Source organism: Vombatus ursinus, unplaced genomic scaffold (genome assembly GCF_900497805.2).
Source record: "Vombatus ursinus unplaced genomic scaffold, bare-nosed wombat genome assembly UNPS02014768.1, whole genome shotgun sequence".
NCBI lineage: Eukaryota > Metazoa > Chordata > Mammalia > Diprotodontia > Vombatidae > Vombatus > Vombatus ursinus.
Genome location: NW_020954546.1, coordinates 11,293,739 through 11,309,480, shown reverse-complemented (window position 1 = coordinate 11,309,480; position 15,742 = coordinate 11,293,739). Strand labels below are relative to the sequence as shown.

Here is a 15,742-nt window from a genome sequence, read left to right as displayed (position 1 = left end):
TTGCTGGTGTAGTGTTAGGGAAGAAGGCTGATGAACAGAAGGGCTGCAGAAGGGCTGGACAAAAGCTCCAAGGCGGGAGGGAGGAGAAGTCATTCCACATCATGGTGTGTATGACTGTGTGTGGAGGTGGGGCTCTGCTTTCCCCAAAATATCAAGATGAGGGATCTTACCAGGGGAGCCGTCCTTTCAGCACCACCCGGACCTTCCAGTGGAGCAGGGGCTGGGTTTTTGTTTTGTTTTGCATTCCCAGGGCATGGCACAATACTTGGCACATAGTAAGTGCTTAATAAATATTGACTGAGGAGGCAAACCGAGTACAGCTGGTAGCAAGATTACACCTCCCCTAATTCTGTCTGTTCTTCTCCAGGCATTCCAGACATGGGAGGGGTCCTCTGGGATATGTCAGAAGAATTTCAAAAATAACCTTGGGGTTGGTGAGGCCTCCACAAGCTATCGGAGAACTCAGTTCTGCCCTCTTGCCAAGAAACCCTTCAGGTTTCTCTTCACCACAGTGACTACATAAAGCAACCCCAGACCCTCTTCTCTTCCCCCAAACTGTGTGACCCTTTTTGTGTGTGCTCTCTCACAAGCAATCTTCCCTTATATAACATAATATATTAATATATAGTATATAAGTATATACTTATACATTATATAACATAATATATTAATATATAGTATATAAGTATATACTTATACATTATATAATATAAGCATACATTCTATATAAGTATATAGAACACAGAATATAACATAATACTATATAGCATATATTATATATTATATATAGTATATATTATGTGTAATAATATATAACAATGCATGGCATATATTATATGTAATATAACATTATATATTATATGTAATATATGATAATATATAACAATCACCTGCTCCCACTTCTTATCTTCACCTGAAGTGACTGAGCCCTAATAAAACCACTTACCTTTCTAAGGGATATTTTTTCCCATCCACCAAAAGGTTGGGGAAGGAAGAGGAAGAGGTGTGCCCCTTTTGCTCCCATCTTCCTCCTGGTCAGTTAGGAGGACTGATCTCCATGCAGCTACCTTTCATTGACAACCTCTCTCGTTTTTACATTGATAGAATGTAAGCTTGTTGAGGTAGGCACTTTCTTGTTTACCCTACTCCTGCCTGTCAAACCTAGATGAACTTTCACTGATTTTGCTCACCACAAATTCATGTTGTATAGTTGCAACTGGTCCTCCTTGATACGTGGAAATCTCTTGATTTCTGGCACATGGTGGGTGATTAAGAAATGCTCATTGAATGACTGATTAATTTTGAAATCCAGGTAACCAGATTATTCTACCCTCTCCCCATCCCTTCTACCATTGTCAATGAAAACCCCAGGGCTACCCCTCCCTTAATGAATTCAACATCTGGCTTAGTTTTCCCTCTCACACTTCCTAATTACTGAGAACCCTCCCTTCCTAAAAAGCTTTTGCTTATGTGGGCTATATCTATCAATAATTACCATATTAGAATTTAAAATGTATTAGTATCATTATGAAAATAGTTTTGACCTTACAGATCCCCTAAAAGGGTCTTGGAAATCTCTAGGTTTCCTTGGACCACGTTCTGAGAATCACTGATTTAGATTGCCCAACCTCTCCCTAGGTTTCCAGGCTCTCTGCCAACTTGAGGCTTTGCTAACCTCCCTACCCAGGGTAGACTTCATTGTCACAATGATTTCACAATTATATCATGAGGATCCTAGAATCCGTCATTCTCTTGACCTTTCCCTCCCTCCATCCTGTTAATCTCTCACCCCTCACCATGGCCTATTAAGTTATTCTGCTCCTGCCTGTCAGGCCTAGAAGAAATTTCACTGATGGTGCTCACCCCAAATTCATGTTGTATAGTTGCAACTGGGTCCTTGATGCATGGAAATCTCTTGATTTTGCTCTGGTGGCCTCCCAATCACATTTTCCACTTTAACCCTACTCTCCACTCATTTTCAGTAGATAACTGAGGTTCTGATTTTAACAAGACAAAGAGGCCATCTGTTGTAATTATTCAACCATTCACCATTTTACCTTGACATTTCTTTCAATGTCTACCTACTTTCTTGTTTCAGAGGAAGAGGTGTTCTCCCTGCTTCCCAAGACTAACCCTTCCACTACTCCTTTCGACTTAATCTCTTCTGTCTCTTCTTTGACCTTACTCCATCTCTTCCTCCCTCCACCCATTACATGTTTCCATTTGGAAGTCCCAAAGGCATGTCAAACTCAACATGTGCAAAACAGAACTCACTGTCTTCTTTATCCCTAAATAGATCCCTCTTCCATATTTCTTCCATATTTCTGTCAAGGGCACCATCCTCCTTCCAATTATCCCGGTTCATGACCTTAGAGTAATTTCCAGCTCCTCAGTCCCCATCCAAGCATGTGATAAGTCTTGTTAATCCTACCTGTACAATATCTCTTGCACATGTCCCCTTTCCTCCACTCACACGGCCAACACCTACTTCGAGCCCTTATCACCTCTCACCTGGACTACTGCCAAAGACTCCCAAGTGGTGTCCTTGCCTCAAGTCTCTCCCTATTCCAATCCATTCTCTACACTGCTGCCAGAGGTGGCATAGGGGATAGAGCCTTAAGCTAAGAGCCATGAAAACTTGAGTTCAAATTCTGTTTTCAGAAACTTGCTATGTGACTCTGAACAAGCACTTAGCATCTCTTACCCTCAGTTTTCTCATGTATAAAATGGGAGGGTTGGACTCTAAGGTTCCTCCCAGCTCTAAATTTATGATCTTAAAAAAAAAAAAAAGTAAATTCCTAAAGCACTGTCTGACCAGGTCATTCCTAACCCTAAGAAGCTCCTGTACCTCCCTAGGATCAAATACAAAGTCTTCTGTTTGGCATTTGAAGATCTTCAAAATTTGGTATGTGCCCACCTTTCCAGGCTCTTTACATACAAATCCCCTTCAAGTCTTTGACTGCTTATGTGTTATCGTGTCCATGCTCAACATTCTGTTTCCTGTCTCCTTGACTTATCCAGGCCATCTCCCCCATGCCTGGAATTCATTCACTCCCTTCTTATCTACACCTCTTAGAAACTCTAGCTTCCTCCAGGGCTTATCTCAGATGTCACCTCCTACATGAAGCCTTTCCAAATCTGCCCTCCCCAATTGTTAGTCACTCCTGAAAATACTTCACATTTTTCATCTATGTACAAATCATTTTTATAGGTGAGTGGGCAAGTCATTGAACCTCTCACTTGGTACACCCTAGACAGCTCTCCAATACTCTAAGTCACAGAGAAGATGCTGACATGATTGGTAGAGGGAGTTCCTCACTTGGGAGTACCCAGAGCACTGGAATCTCAGGTCTAGTCCCTAGCCCTTATACTGGGCATTGACCTTGCATAGACTTACATGTGCCCAGGTTATCTTCACTACTAGAACATAAGCCCCTCGAGGGGAGGACATTTCACTGTTGACTTTCCAGTATAGCACCTGGCCCGTAGTAGGTACTTCATAAACTTAGGTTGATTGCTTACTGCCATCACCCTTCTAATGTGTGCTGTCTCTCACGTTAGAATGTAAGCTCCCTGAGGGCAGGGGATGTCTCCAGTTTTATTCGTAATCTCAGAGCTGAGCAGCACAGTGTCTAGCACACAGCAGGCTCCCAATAAACATTTAGCTAATCCTGAAAGCCCCAGACAGACTTTCTTTTCCCTTCTGCCCTCAAGCTACCATTTCATATTTCTCCTTTCACTGCCAAGTAGATAGAATTTTCTGGCTGGAAGTACCACCAGGACCACCTGTAAAACCAAATCCCCTGGTTTCCCCTCCCCTTCCCGACTTCACTATTTTTATCACCCTACACCATTCTTCCAGGCACCCCGGTTCAAAAATTCTGAGTCATCTTCATTTTCTTCCTCTCCCAGGACAGCCAATTAGTGTCCATGGACTGTTAATTCTACCTATAAAGCATAATCCAATTATCCTCCCCTCTCCACTCCTACGCCTCCCTCTCTGGTTCAAGCGCCCATTACCTCTGACCTAAGACTATGGCAATAGCTTCCTAATTGGTCTCCCTCCTTTCAGTCTTCTCCTACCTGCAAGCCATCCCAGATTCCACTGCCAATTAATCTTCTCTAATTATAGCTCGGTTCACAACCCCTTCCTGCTCAACCGCCTTCAATCGTTTCCTGTAGCCTCCCAAAGAAATCGGAAACTTCTTGAGCGGCTTTTCAAGACACTCGTGAGCTAAGCCAGACTTCCAGGTTTGTCTTGCACTGTTCCCTGCTTCCAGTCTCTGCCTAGCTCCACACACTTGTCAAAATAATCCTTCCAAGCCCAGATCTGACCAGACATCTCTCATGCTCAGGAATCTTTGTCAGTTCCTTTCTAAGGATAAAGTGCAAATTCCTTCGGGTGATGGGTAAGCCTTCCACAGTGCACACTTCGTTCTAGCCCAAATGGCCTCTGGGAGGTTCCCTGAATTCGACATTCTGTCTTTCACCTCCATGACCTCACGCTGGTTGTACCTCACACCTGCAATGCACTTCCTTCCCAGCTTCTTAAAATCCTCAGTTCCCTTCAAGGTTCAGTTCAAGGCCCATCTCTTCTGTGAAGCTTCTCAGTCTGTCAGAGGCAGATTTGGCAAAGTGGATAAACAGCTGGTCTCAGCTAGGAAAACCTGAGTTCAAATCCTGCCTCTGACAGATACTGGCTGTGCCACCTTGAGGAAGTTACTTTCAGTGTCCCAGGTAACATTTATTACCAAAAGCTGTAAAGCAGGAGCTAATGTGTACTGGTAGAGGGAGTTTCCTCACCTGGAAGTACCCCAAACCAATGAACTCCCAGCTCCAGGCCATATTATCAAATAAGGACAGACTGTTTGCTGCCTCACAGTGCAGTCCATAACAACATGGCCAAACCTGGGAAGAATGCTGACAAGCGTCTACTCTCCATTTGGTCCCTGGATGCTAGGCAAGGGTCACATCCTTTGCTTCATTAAAAACCCAGTCGCTTGAACATGAGGCAGAGATTCTGCATCATGTCCTTCCCTTCACCTAAATTAAAATCCCCTCTCTCCTGGTCTAAAGTTTGCTGGTCCAAGAGATCCACTGGAAATGACTTAGAGCTGGAAGAGAAATCCCACTTGACTTGGAATCTGAGATGTGCTTCAAACCCACCTCTTAATCTCACTCTTACGTCTTTGAGCAGGTCACTTGGTGGGGATGCTAAAGCCCCTATGACCTCTCTGACTTGCTTTCATGTGTCAGCTAGCATTAATGACTTTGTGGTCTGAAAGGCCAAAATGGGCTCAGAACAGCTTAAGGGCCCAAAGGTGGGCCAGCCCTGGGGGTTAATGGCACGTGGGGCACGACGACCTTTTCCAAAGCCCCATTCTCTCCAGACTTTGTGGAGGGGCTCATTCTAAAGGACTATTTCCAGGAGCTGGCCTCCCTAGGGACGTTGGTGGCTGCTTGAGGGAAGCAGCTGGCTCCAATCAAGCCCCTCCCCACCCCACCCTTCTCTCTTCATCTGGAGGCAAGCATGGTTCAGCCCCTCCTTGTTCCCAGACCCGTCTTCTCAGGCGGAGGCTCTTGGGAGACTTCTCTGCAGAAAGCCTGCCCTGGATTCCTCCGGACACCAACAGAGATGAGGGAGAGAGCTGGGAACACACACAGAGTCGCTTGCCTCAGATCAGGCGTCCAGCCCCACAAGATGACTGGCCCTGGGCAACAGGCGGATTTTGGTCGGATATCCTGGGAGGTATATGGGAGCCCGGTGCAGTGGAAGGAGCCCCAAGTGAATCAGAGGACCCGAGTTCAAATCCCAGCTCTGCCACTTGTGGCTACCTATCACTGGGCAAGTCACTTAACCTTTCTGTGGCTCAGCTTCTTCCAGGGATGAGGACACATGGGGATCTCTGTTTTCTGATTTTTACCTACTTACACTTGGTGTTAATCCCATTACCCGAATTAAGATGCCCAGAGGCTAAGAGGGGCCACAGCTGGTTTCTACTCTATTTTTCCCATCTTCCACTGGAGTCGCTCTTAGTAACTTCTGCCAGTCTGGCCTGGAGGTCATTTAACTTTGGAGGGGAATGCCACGCTTCCCCCAAACTTTAGCACACGAAACAAATCCAAACCAAAAACCATCCTTCTGCCTTCTGATTCTTCCTTTTTTTTATCTCTATGATCACTCTTCCAAAGCAGGCCACGGCCTCCACCGAGTCTGAGAGAAGGGAATAAGGACAGCTTCCTGACCTTGGTCAGGAGGCTCTGAGATTGGAGGCTCAGCAGCCTAGGTTGAAAAGGGGGAGGGGGAAGACAGGTAGGGAAGCAGCTGGGAGATCCACCCCCCTGAGACCACTGCACTCCTGTTCCCTGCCTGCTGGCTCAGGGGCTCCTAACTTGGGGTCTGTGGAGAAATTTCAGGTGGTCCTTGAACTTGGGTGGGAAAAAAATTCAATCATGACTTTTGCTAAATGCAGCATTTCCTTCAGTTATGAATGTAGGCTACAGATAGTCATTGTGAGAAAGGGTCCCTGGGCTTCACCAGACCACCAAAGGGGTCCAGAACACACACAAAGGTGAAGTTAACACTGTGCTACGTAGACAAAGAGGAGCCTCCAAGATGGTGCGGTGGGTCCCTGGTTTCCTTCAGGAGTTAGCTCAGCTGCCATCTTTTACATGAAGCCTTTCTTGACCCCCCTCCCAGCTCCCTCCTCCATTATCCTGTTTTAATTTCATACACATTCTGTATATACTAATACACGTTCATATCGTCTCTCTCTCCCCCATTGCCCTTAGAAAGTAAGCTCCTTGAGATCAGGGCCTAGTTTGTCTTCGTATGCCTAACACAGTTACGTGCCTGATAAATGCCCATGGATTAAGTGATCTATCTCATAGATGAATCTGTCCTGTCTCCTCGACCGTGCTCAGAGCTGGCCCACTTGGGACTTCACCTTCTTCACCCTCTTTCGATCACCCTGGCTGCCTCTCTCCCCATCTAGTCCAGACGAGGTATTATAATACTGCATTCATATTCAGTTAATTATCTGCTCAAGAATAGGTCCACAGGAGCCCAGGAGGTCACGCAGTCCATTCCCAGGCTCCACCACGTTATAGCTAAGGAAGCCGAGCCCCAGACAGATCAAGGCAACTTTCTCAGGGTCACATCTGATGTGGATCCAGGGTGAGAGCCCAAGTCTTTGGGCACCTTCTATTTCCTCTGAATCTCCCAGAGCCCTTTGCATGGGGCTGGATAGGAAGGACCATTCAGTCCATATTTGTTGACCGAATAACTGACTATTAGCACTCAACCAGGTAGTTTAACCTTGGCTTTCTGTATGTGTTCGGGAAAGGGAGCTATAGGGCTGGTCCATTTCCACTGGATTTAGGAGCTGAAGGAACCCAAACTCCCCCATTAAAGGGCTACATTAGAAAGTATCCCCATGAGGCAAACAGGTGAGATCAGAAGATCTAAGAAGTGGAGCCAGACGGGACAGCAGAGACCATTCCATCTCAGCCTCTCATTTATAGGCATGGACGGCCATGAAGATGATTAAATGGCTTGCCCAAAGTCACATAGCTACTAAACGACGGACCAAGGATTTGGACCCAGGTCTTTTGACTCCAAATCTCAACAATCCTTGGTTTAAGGCTAGACTTGGGAATCAGAAAAACCCAGGTTTGAATCCTTCCTCTGAGGCTTATTAATTGTCTAACTCTGGGCAAATCACTTAAGTTCTCTGTGCCTCAGATTCCTCAGGTGAAAAAAGGAGACGGGGCTCGAGGGCCTCCAAGGCCCCTTTCAGCTCCACGTCGATGGCTGTCTGTTACCACTTATATTTCATGGGCTTTTCTTTTGTTTCCTCAACCAAACTCCAGGCTCCCAGCAGGCAGGGCCCTTCTCCTACACTGCACTGCGAACGTCTAGTTCCAAGCGTGATGCTGGCAAACGCCCAGCACCTGCTCTGTCCTCTTCATTTTACAGATCAGGAATCTGAGACCCAGAGACCAGGAGCATGGAGCTAGCCAGTGGCCGAGGTGCCTGAAAGTGCCCGACGTGGTCTACTGGCCTCCACAGCTCCTCTCTGTGCTCAGACTGCAGGAATCTGGAGGAGACACAGAGTGAGGGGGAAGAAGAATGGAAGAAAAGATGGGGCGAGCAAAGAAGGAGGTCCGGAGCCCAGGGGTTGCTGCAGTCCCTAAAACAGGCTCTTTAATCACATCCATATCTTCACTGAAGAGCTTCTGATAGAGCACTCAATCTCACGACCCATGGGCCGCTCCATGGGGGAGGAGGGAAGGGAGAGGGAGGAGGGCTGGGAAAGGGAAATCAGATCCTGGCCACGGGGCAGTGGCCCATACCCCCTCCCCCCAGAATGGGTTAGTGGGCACGTTTCCAGAGCAGTAACCAAAGGAGGTGTGACCAAGGCAGAGAGAAACACGGGAGAGGGAAGGGAAAGAAAGAGGAGAGACTGTGGCCAGCCCTGAATTCCAGCCAGACTCAGAGGGATTTCTCCAGAACCACAAAGGGTCAAACAATCCCTCCACCCATCAGAGAAGGGGGTGTCCTCGCCCAGAAGCCACAGGGACTCTGCTCCCGGGTTATGGGAGGCTGAGCTCTCTGGGCCTAGTAGAAAGAGTACTGGTTCTCTACTGCCCGGGCCCTGTTGCGGGCACCCTCACTGTCATGGTAGTCCTCCGTCCCAGGGCCGGGAGGCTCCAGGAGGCGCTCTGCACTGTTGCTGCGGCTTCGGGCGCTCAGCGTGCCCTCGGTGCGATGGTACTGTGGGTGCGGGACAGTGCCTGAGGAGGAGGAGGCCGAGGAGGAAGAGGCACCCCCGCCCTCGGAGGGAGAAGCTGGCTGGAAGGGCCCAGGGCCGAAGCTGGAGAAGTAATGCTGGGTGGGGGGCTCGCTCCAGCAGCTGGGAGGTGGGGGGACCGTGCCGGGAGCTGGGCCAGGGTCTGCCAAAACAAACACAGAGCACGTCAATGGGCACAGGACGAGACAAGCCGGAGCCATTGCCCCAGACCTCATTCCCCATCCCTCCACCTTGAACTTTGACCACTGCTCTGGGCACACTGGTCCGCCCTTTGTTTGCTGGGTGGACCAGCCACATTCCCACCCCCATTCATTTTCTCAAGCAGCCTCCTTTGCCTGAAATGTTTCCTCCACTCATCTAGGCTTGTCCTTCCTTTAAGGCCCACTTCTTTCATGACACCTTCTTCAACTGCCCCAGTCACGTGAACTCCTCTAGCAACCCATCAATAAACATCTATTAAGCACCTATTGTTTAACAGGCATTGGAAAAACAAATACAAAAACAAAACTCTCCTTGCCCGCATGAAGCTTATATTCTACATGTCAGGCACCAGGCACTAACAAATGGGAGAACTGGGAAAGGAGGTAGCCCTTGAGATGTGCCTGGAAGGGAGCCAGGGATCAATACCACTCCTTGGCCAGGGTACTGGATTTGGAGTTCAAATCCTGCCTCAGAAGCTTCCTACCTGTGTGACCAAGTGACCTAACCCCTCTATGCCTCAGTCTTCTCATCTGTAAAATGAGACATTGCCTTATATCTCTAAATCTAGGATCTGATATTGTTAGTTGTATTTTTTGGGGTTTGGGTTTGTCTCTTCAGCTGAGCCCCAGCAAGGGCAGGGAGCTTGCCTTTAAATCCCCAACTCAAGTGGAGACATTGGAGTGACATTTATTGATGCTCATGGTCACGCTCCTGGCTTAAAGGTGGATTATTAGGAGAAACATTCATAATAATAATAACGTGGACCATGCACTGATTTACGGTGAACAAAGTGCCTTCGACCCAACGAGCTGTGAGGTAGCAGTAAAATGATTCTTCCCATTTTCCAGAGTTCGATGGCTCACCCAAGGCCACACAGCTTATTAATGGGGAAGTTCTGCACTGGCCACCAGAAGCTTGCTATTACAAGATGCTGTCTGGGGTTCCCCACCTGCTTCTGCCTGAGACACGTGGGACCCCCGGGATGGAAGGGGGGGAGGCTGGACAGTCCTTGATGCCAAGGCAGCCCGGCCTCTCCCGTAAGCAGCTCTCTCAGGCCTGGCTATGGCCAAGGTGTGCTTCTCCCAAGTCAATAACCCCATTTCCCTCTATGGGTTTCTCCCAAAGGAACCTGTTTGTCCCAGACCATAGACTGAAGCCTGCTAGAAGCTAGGGAGGGCAGTTGTTGGATGGTGGGGAAAGTGAGGGCGTGAGACAGCCCAGGCTGACGGCACCTCTGAGGCCATTGGCGCCAACCTGTGTCTGAAGGAGAATTCCCCTCCTAACTCTTTCTCCCAAATGGTTGTCTGGCCGTGGCTTGAAAACTTCCAGGGAGGGGGAATCCATTAGCCAGGGGAGAGGTTGGGTCTCTGACTCGACTGCAAAGGGAGCTCCCGGGCAAGGAAACGACTTCCCCTAACGCAGGCTGGCACCTTCTCAGAAACTTAGAGTGTCAGAGATTTGCTTAGAGGGCTGAGATGCGGAGTGATGTGTCCAGGCACGTGGCAGAGGCAGGACATCTGGCTCTGAGACCTGCCCTCTATCCACTAGGACAAGTTGCCTCTAATAATGTAAAATTCAATACAGAAACAAAACTAACTTCACAAACCCAAGATGGAGGAGCCACGACTAGATAATGAATTGTCTGAAAAAGATCTGGGGGTCTTAGTGGACTCTAAACTCAGTAGGAATCAGGGCCCTTAAGGCTGCCTCAAGGGGCATAGGATCCAGATTAAGGGAGATGAGAATGCCTCTAGCCTCTGCCCTGGCCAGGCAACATCTGTAATAGACAGTGTTCAGTTCTGGGCCCTACATTTTAGGAAGTGTGGGATGTCCCCAAAGTTTTAAAGCTTAAAACTGCACTAAGACTGTGTATTGATTAGCTTTTAGCACCTAGAGAGGAGAGATCAAGACAGTGAAGGGCCCTGAGTTTGTGCCCTTGAAGGTTTGGTTGACACAGCTTAGGAGGTTGAGACAGCTCAGGAGAGATGGGAGAGCCATCCACACACATCTGAAGTGCTATGTTATGGAAAAAGAATCAGATTTCCAGGATAGCTGGGAGTTGGATAGGATGGAGTGCTTCCTCCCCTGGCCTCAGGCTATCCCAGAACTCAGTGAGGTGGCAGGAAGGCCTCCCACCTCCAAGTGTCCTTACCCTCTGCTCCCCCTCCCCCCACCCCAGCTCTGCTCCCCAGCACCCATCTATGCTGCCAGACTGCTCACGTGGCTTAGATGATACGGGAGCCACCCACGCAGATGGAGGGCCACCAGAGGCAGCTAGGTGGCACAGTGTGGAGAGCACTGGGCCCGGAATCAGGAAGACCTGAGTTCAAATCCAACTTCAGACAGCCACTAGATCTGTGACCCTGAACAAGTCACTTGACCTCTGTGTGCCTCAGTTTCCTCTTTTGTAAAATGGGAATAATAACAGCGCCTCCCTTCCAGAGTTGTTGTGAGGATCAAATGAAATAATATTTGTAAAAACTTAGCAGTGTCGGGCACACAGCAGGCACTCTATAAATGCTACATTTCAGAACCCTGGGATGGAGGGGGTAAAAGTGTCACCAGATGAGGAAGGCACTTACCCAAGGTCACACAGCCTGTAAGCATCTGAGGCAGGATTTCTCCCCTCCCCACACAGCCCGTTGCCTCCCTGGGAGGCTTTCTGGGAGGCCTGGACCTCTCTTCCTTTTCAGTCTGACTGACACCCTTGTGAGCCTGGCAGATTCACTTTATAAACCTCCATGCACGAGCTGAATATGTTGTCCTTTCAAACTTAGGTTTACCTTTTTACTTTGCTGGGGGCTGGGCGAGGGAGGGGAGGGAGCGAATCTAAGCTCCCGCCAAGATCATGGATTGGGAAAGGGCTTTGGACATTAAGTGTCGGATGCTTGCAACTGCCCAGAAAGAACATATGGGGTTCCCACAGGCAATGCCAACCCCGGCCCATCCCATACGCGCATGTGCTCCCTGGTGCCTGCCCCCCAGCCTCACCCAGGGAGGGAGGAAAACAATTGAGTCAGACCCAACCGCCCATCCTGATAGGGCACTGTCTGCCTGCTGCCTCAGGAGAGAGGCCAGGCCCTCACCACAGCCCAGGCCACAGGGAGAGAGGCTCTGGACCACCCAAAATGGGGGGGGCGACGGAGGGAGGTTCCTCTTACCGGGCAAGGGGGCCTGGGCTAGCACATAGCTGCGAAGGGTGATGTCGGCAGCTCCCCCAGACTCCAGGGGGATAGGGTGGGTGTGGAAGTGCCTCAGCATGTCAAAGATGGACTGGAACCAGAGATGCTGGACGTGGCATTGACCGTTCTCATTCAGGGACAGGCGCAGGTGCTGTGGGAGAAGACCAGGGTCAGTAAGAAGGCAGTGGCAGGAAGGAAAGGAGGGAGGGAGGAAATGAAGAAGGAAGGAAGGAAGAAAAGAAGGAGAGCTAGGGAAAAGGAGAGGAGAGGAAGGAAGGGAGAGAGGGAGGAGGAAAGGAGAGAGGGAGGAAGAAGGAAGGAAGAAAGGAAGGAAGAAAAAGAGGAAGGAAGGAAGAAAGGAAGGAAGGAGGAAGGGAGGGATGAAGGAAGGAGAAAAGAAGGAAAGAAGGAAGGAAGGAAGGAAAGAAGGAAAGAGGCAGTGTGACCTAATGACAAGAGCCCTGGCTCTGGAGTCAAGAGGTTCTGGGTTCAAATCCTGCCTCAGGCTGCCTACCTGTGTGACCCTGGGCAAGTAATTTAACCTCCATGGGTTTTGGTTGCTTGATCTGTAAAATGGGCAGAGGTGGGATTAGACCAGATGGCCTCTGAGTCCCTTCAGCTCTCAATACTATAACCCTAAAGCAAGTCAGAAGAGCATGGGTCTCAATTGAGGACCAAGGTCTCTGACCTCATCTCTGCCTCCAGTCAGTCTATCTGACATCAAACTACCTGCCCGGCACTGAGTTGGAAGAGAAGCCGTTGCACCTCCCCAGTCTGACGGGGCAATCACAGTCTCCTTGAAGACTAGAAATAAAATAAAAGCGTGTGAGCATAAATGACGTAAGGACATTTGGTGAAGAAGATGTGTGCTGGTTCCCAAGGCCATGTGAGAGAGGATAGTGGGCGTGGAGCCAGGGCTCAATGACTGCGGGACCTTGAGGGAGGCTGACCCCACTCAGGGCCTCAGTTTCCCTGCCTGTCAAATGGGGAAGTTGGACAAGGTACCTGCTGGGATTTCCCTTGGCTGCTCATCTGGGACCCTTTGGTCCAATGATAGTCACGAGGTCAAAGAAAGTTTTCTGGGGAAAGTGAGTCTTCAGCAACTTAGTCTGGAGCGAAGGTGAAAGAGGGAAAGGGAAATAGGCAGCTGTGGACGGATGAGGAGGGAGAGTGCGCAGCAGCCCACGCCTGGGCTGGCTTCTGTCCTGCGGAAAGGTCAGCGTGGCTGGAATGTTTGACAAGCAAGGGGGAGGCCTTGTAGTCTGACTGCATGAGCTCTCCAGCTGGGCAAGCCAAGCCATCCCCAGGGGCTGCTCGGGGTGAATGGGGTTTTCTCATTTATGCAGCTTTACCTTCCTCTCATCTCCTCTGGGTGGAGGCTGAAGGAAGGTCAGCTGGACCTTGGGTCAATCCCAGCTTGGATAATGGGACCCTGAATACCACCGGCCTGGCTCGTGTCCCTAAGCCCAAAGCCTCTCTCTGAGCTCTCTTTGGGGTTCCCACTGGGGCCAATCCTCCTACAGCTGTTTAAGGACCCCTCTCCCCTTTCACCCAAGCCCTTAGCTCTTCCTCAGAACACCGTCCTTGCCCACTCCAAATGTCTGGAGATGGCTGCAGCCCCCATGCACAGAGAAAAACAAATTACCCCATTTCCGCCTGGGAATTCATTAATCACCTGGTTATCAGAGAAGTTGGCTTTTAAGTTGGCTGGCAAGGGTGAGTTGGATTCCAAGAGAAAAGCCCCTGAGGGGAAAGGCATTAACTCTGAGATGATCTTTAAGATATGCAAACATCTCAGAAGCTGCCAAGAGACTGGTGCAGCTGCACAGTAAAGGGAGGAGATGCCCACAGAGGGTGCCCCAGCCATGTGGAACAGGACCCCTTTCCAAGGAGAAGACGGGAGCATCTGAAGGGCAGAGGGCCAGATTGCAGGCAGCAGGAAGGCCAGTGGACACAGCCTCCCCCGCTCCTTCCCACTGAGATGGCAGGCTCCCAGGCTGCCATCTGTGGTTACCCATAGAAATGCCGGTGTCCTTATTACGGCCAACTAGGACAAGATGGCTTCTCAAGGGGCCTGCCTGCTCCAGATCAATGATTCTATGAATGCTCAATTAGCCCCAATAATGGAGGGGAGCGCTAGTGCTGCTAATACGAACCCAAAGAACCCTTGAATCGTTTCTGAAGCGGGCCTAAGATAGGAAGGGCAGTGCACTTCATCTACTGGCCAGGGACCAGCGAGGAGGAGGACGGAGGGGCTTGTCATCAGCAAGTCACCCACCACCTAACTGATTATTTGGCCACTTGACCCAGGAAACATTTTGTAAAAATACAGATTGGAGCTCTTGGGCTTAGCACCAGGACAGGCCTCCGTTTACAGATGAAGAAACTTCTCTGATAACCAGGTGATTAATGAATTCCCAGGCAGAAATGGGGTAGTTTGTTTTTCTTTGAGCGTGGGGGCTGCAGCTATCTCCAGACATTTGGAGTGGGCAGGGATGGTGTTCTAAGGTAGAAGCCTGGGAGGGGAAGTGACTTACCCAGCATCCCCTAGATAAAGGCTGAGCCAAAATTTGAGCTCAGGACCTTGGACTCCAAAGTCACTCTCTTTTCCCCGTCACACACACCCTGCACACTTCCTTTCTGCTCCTGCAGCGATGATGGCAGAAATGGGACGCTGGGTGGGAAGGATCAAAGGTTTTGTTGACCATCTACAAATATTAATTTAGTAACTGGGGATGCTAAATGTGAAACCCTTGGCCAACGGCAGCAGCAGCTTGAATTTATATAGCACTTACTATGTGCCAGGTACATAGTGCTTTATGATATAGTATCTCATTTCATCTTCACAACAATCAAGTCAATACCCTCCGGGAGAAACTGAGGCACATCTATGCTATCATTCTCACTAGAAAGGAAAACAAACTATCAAATTTCTGCTTATTGAAAGGATAAGCTCAGGTTCTCCAAAAGGGGGTGGGAAAAGGAACTGTTCAAGTTAACTTTCCAGTGAGCCACACGGGGTCATGGGATGCACGGTGTGGTGCGGGGAAGGGGCTCAGAGATTTGGAATCAGATAATAGTAACAACAGCAGCAACACTACCAATAGCAACAGCAGCAGTACCACCACCACCACCACCACCACCAGTAACAACAACACTGATGATGCTAAGCTAGCATTTACACAGCATTTCAAAGGTTCCAAAGCTCTTTATATACATTTCCTCATTTGATCCTCCCAACCTGCCCTGGGAGGAAGGTGCTATTCTTTCCATTTTACAGAAGAAGAAACTGAGGTGGAGAGAAGTTAAGTGACTCGCCCAGGGTCACCTAGCCGTCAGCATCTGAGGGAGGATTTGAACTCAGGTCTTCCTGACTCCCCTTCTACACCACCTCCCTACCAGAGGGTATTAGTTGAAATGCTGGCTCTACCCCTTAGTACCTGTGTGAACTTTGGCCAAGTCATTATGCCACACTGGGCCTCAGTTCTCAATCTGGAAAAGGTGAGAATTAGACCGGCCAGCTGCTAAGATTGCTCCAGCTCTAAA

At 49.2% G+C, this 15,742-nt stretch overlaps 1 protein-coding gene across 2 annotated transcripts in view; it reads right to left on the bottom strand.

The window, feature by feature from the left end:
- Nucleotides 1-8,180: 8,180 nt before the first annotated feature.
- SH2B2 (SH2B adaptor protein 2) overlaps nt 8,181-15,742 on the bottom strand; it is a 36,415-nt gene continuing 28,853 nt past the window's right edge. For both annotated transcript variants that reach the window (XM_027862115.1, XM_027862117.1), the window contains exons 7-8: nt 12,176-12,347; nt 8,181-8,955 (exon numbers count right to left, since the gene is read on the bottom strand). In XM_027862115.1, coding sequence (XP_027717916.1) covers nt 8,621-8,955; nt 12,176-12,347 — 507 coding nt within the window. In that variant the 3' untranslated portion in view covers nt 8,181-8,620. The remainder of the gene's footprint in view (nt 8,956-12,175; nt 12,348-15,742) is intronic.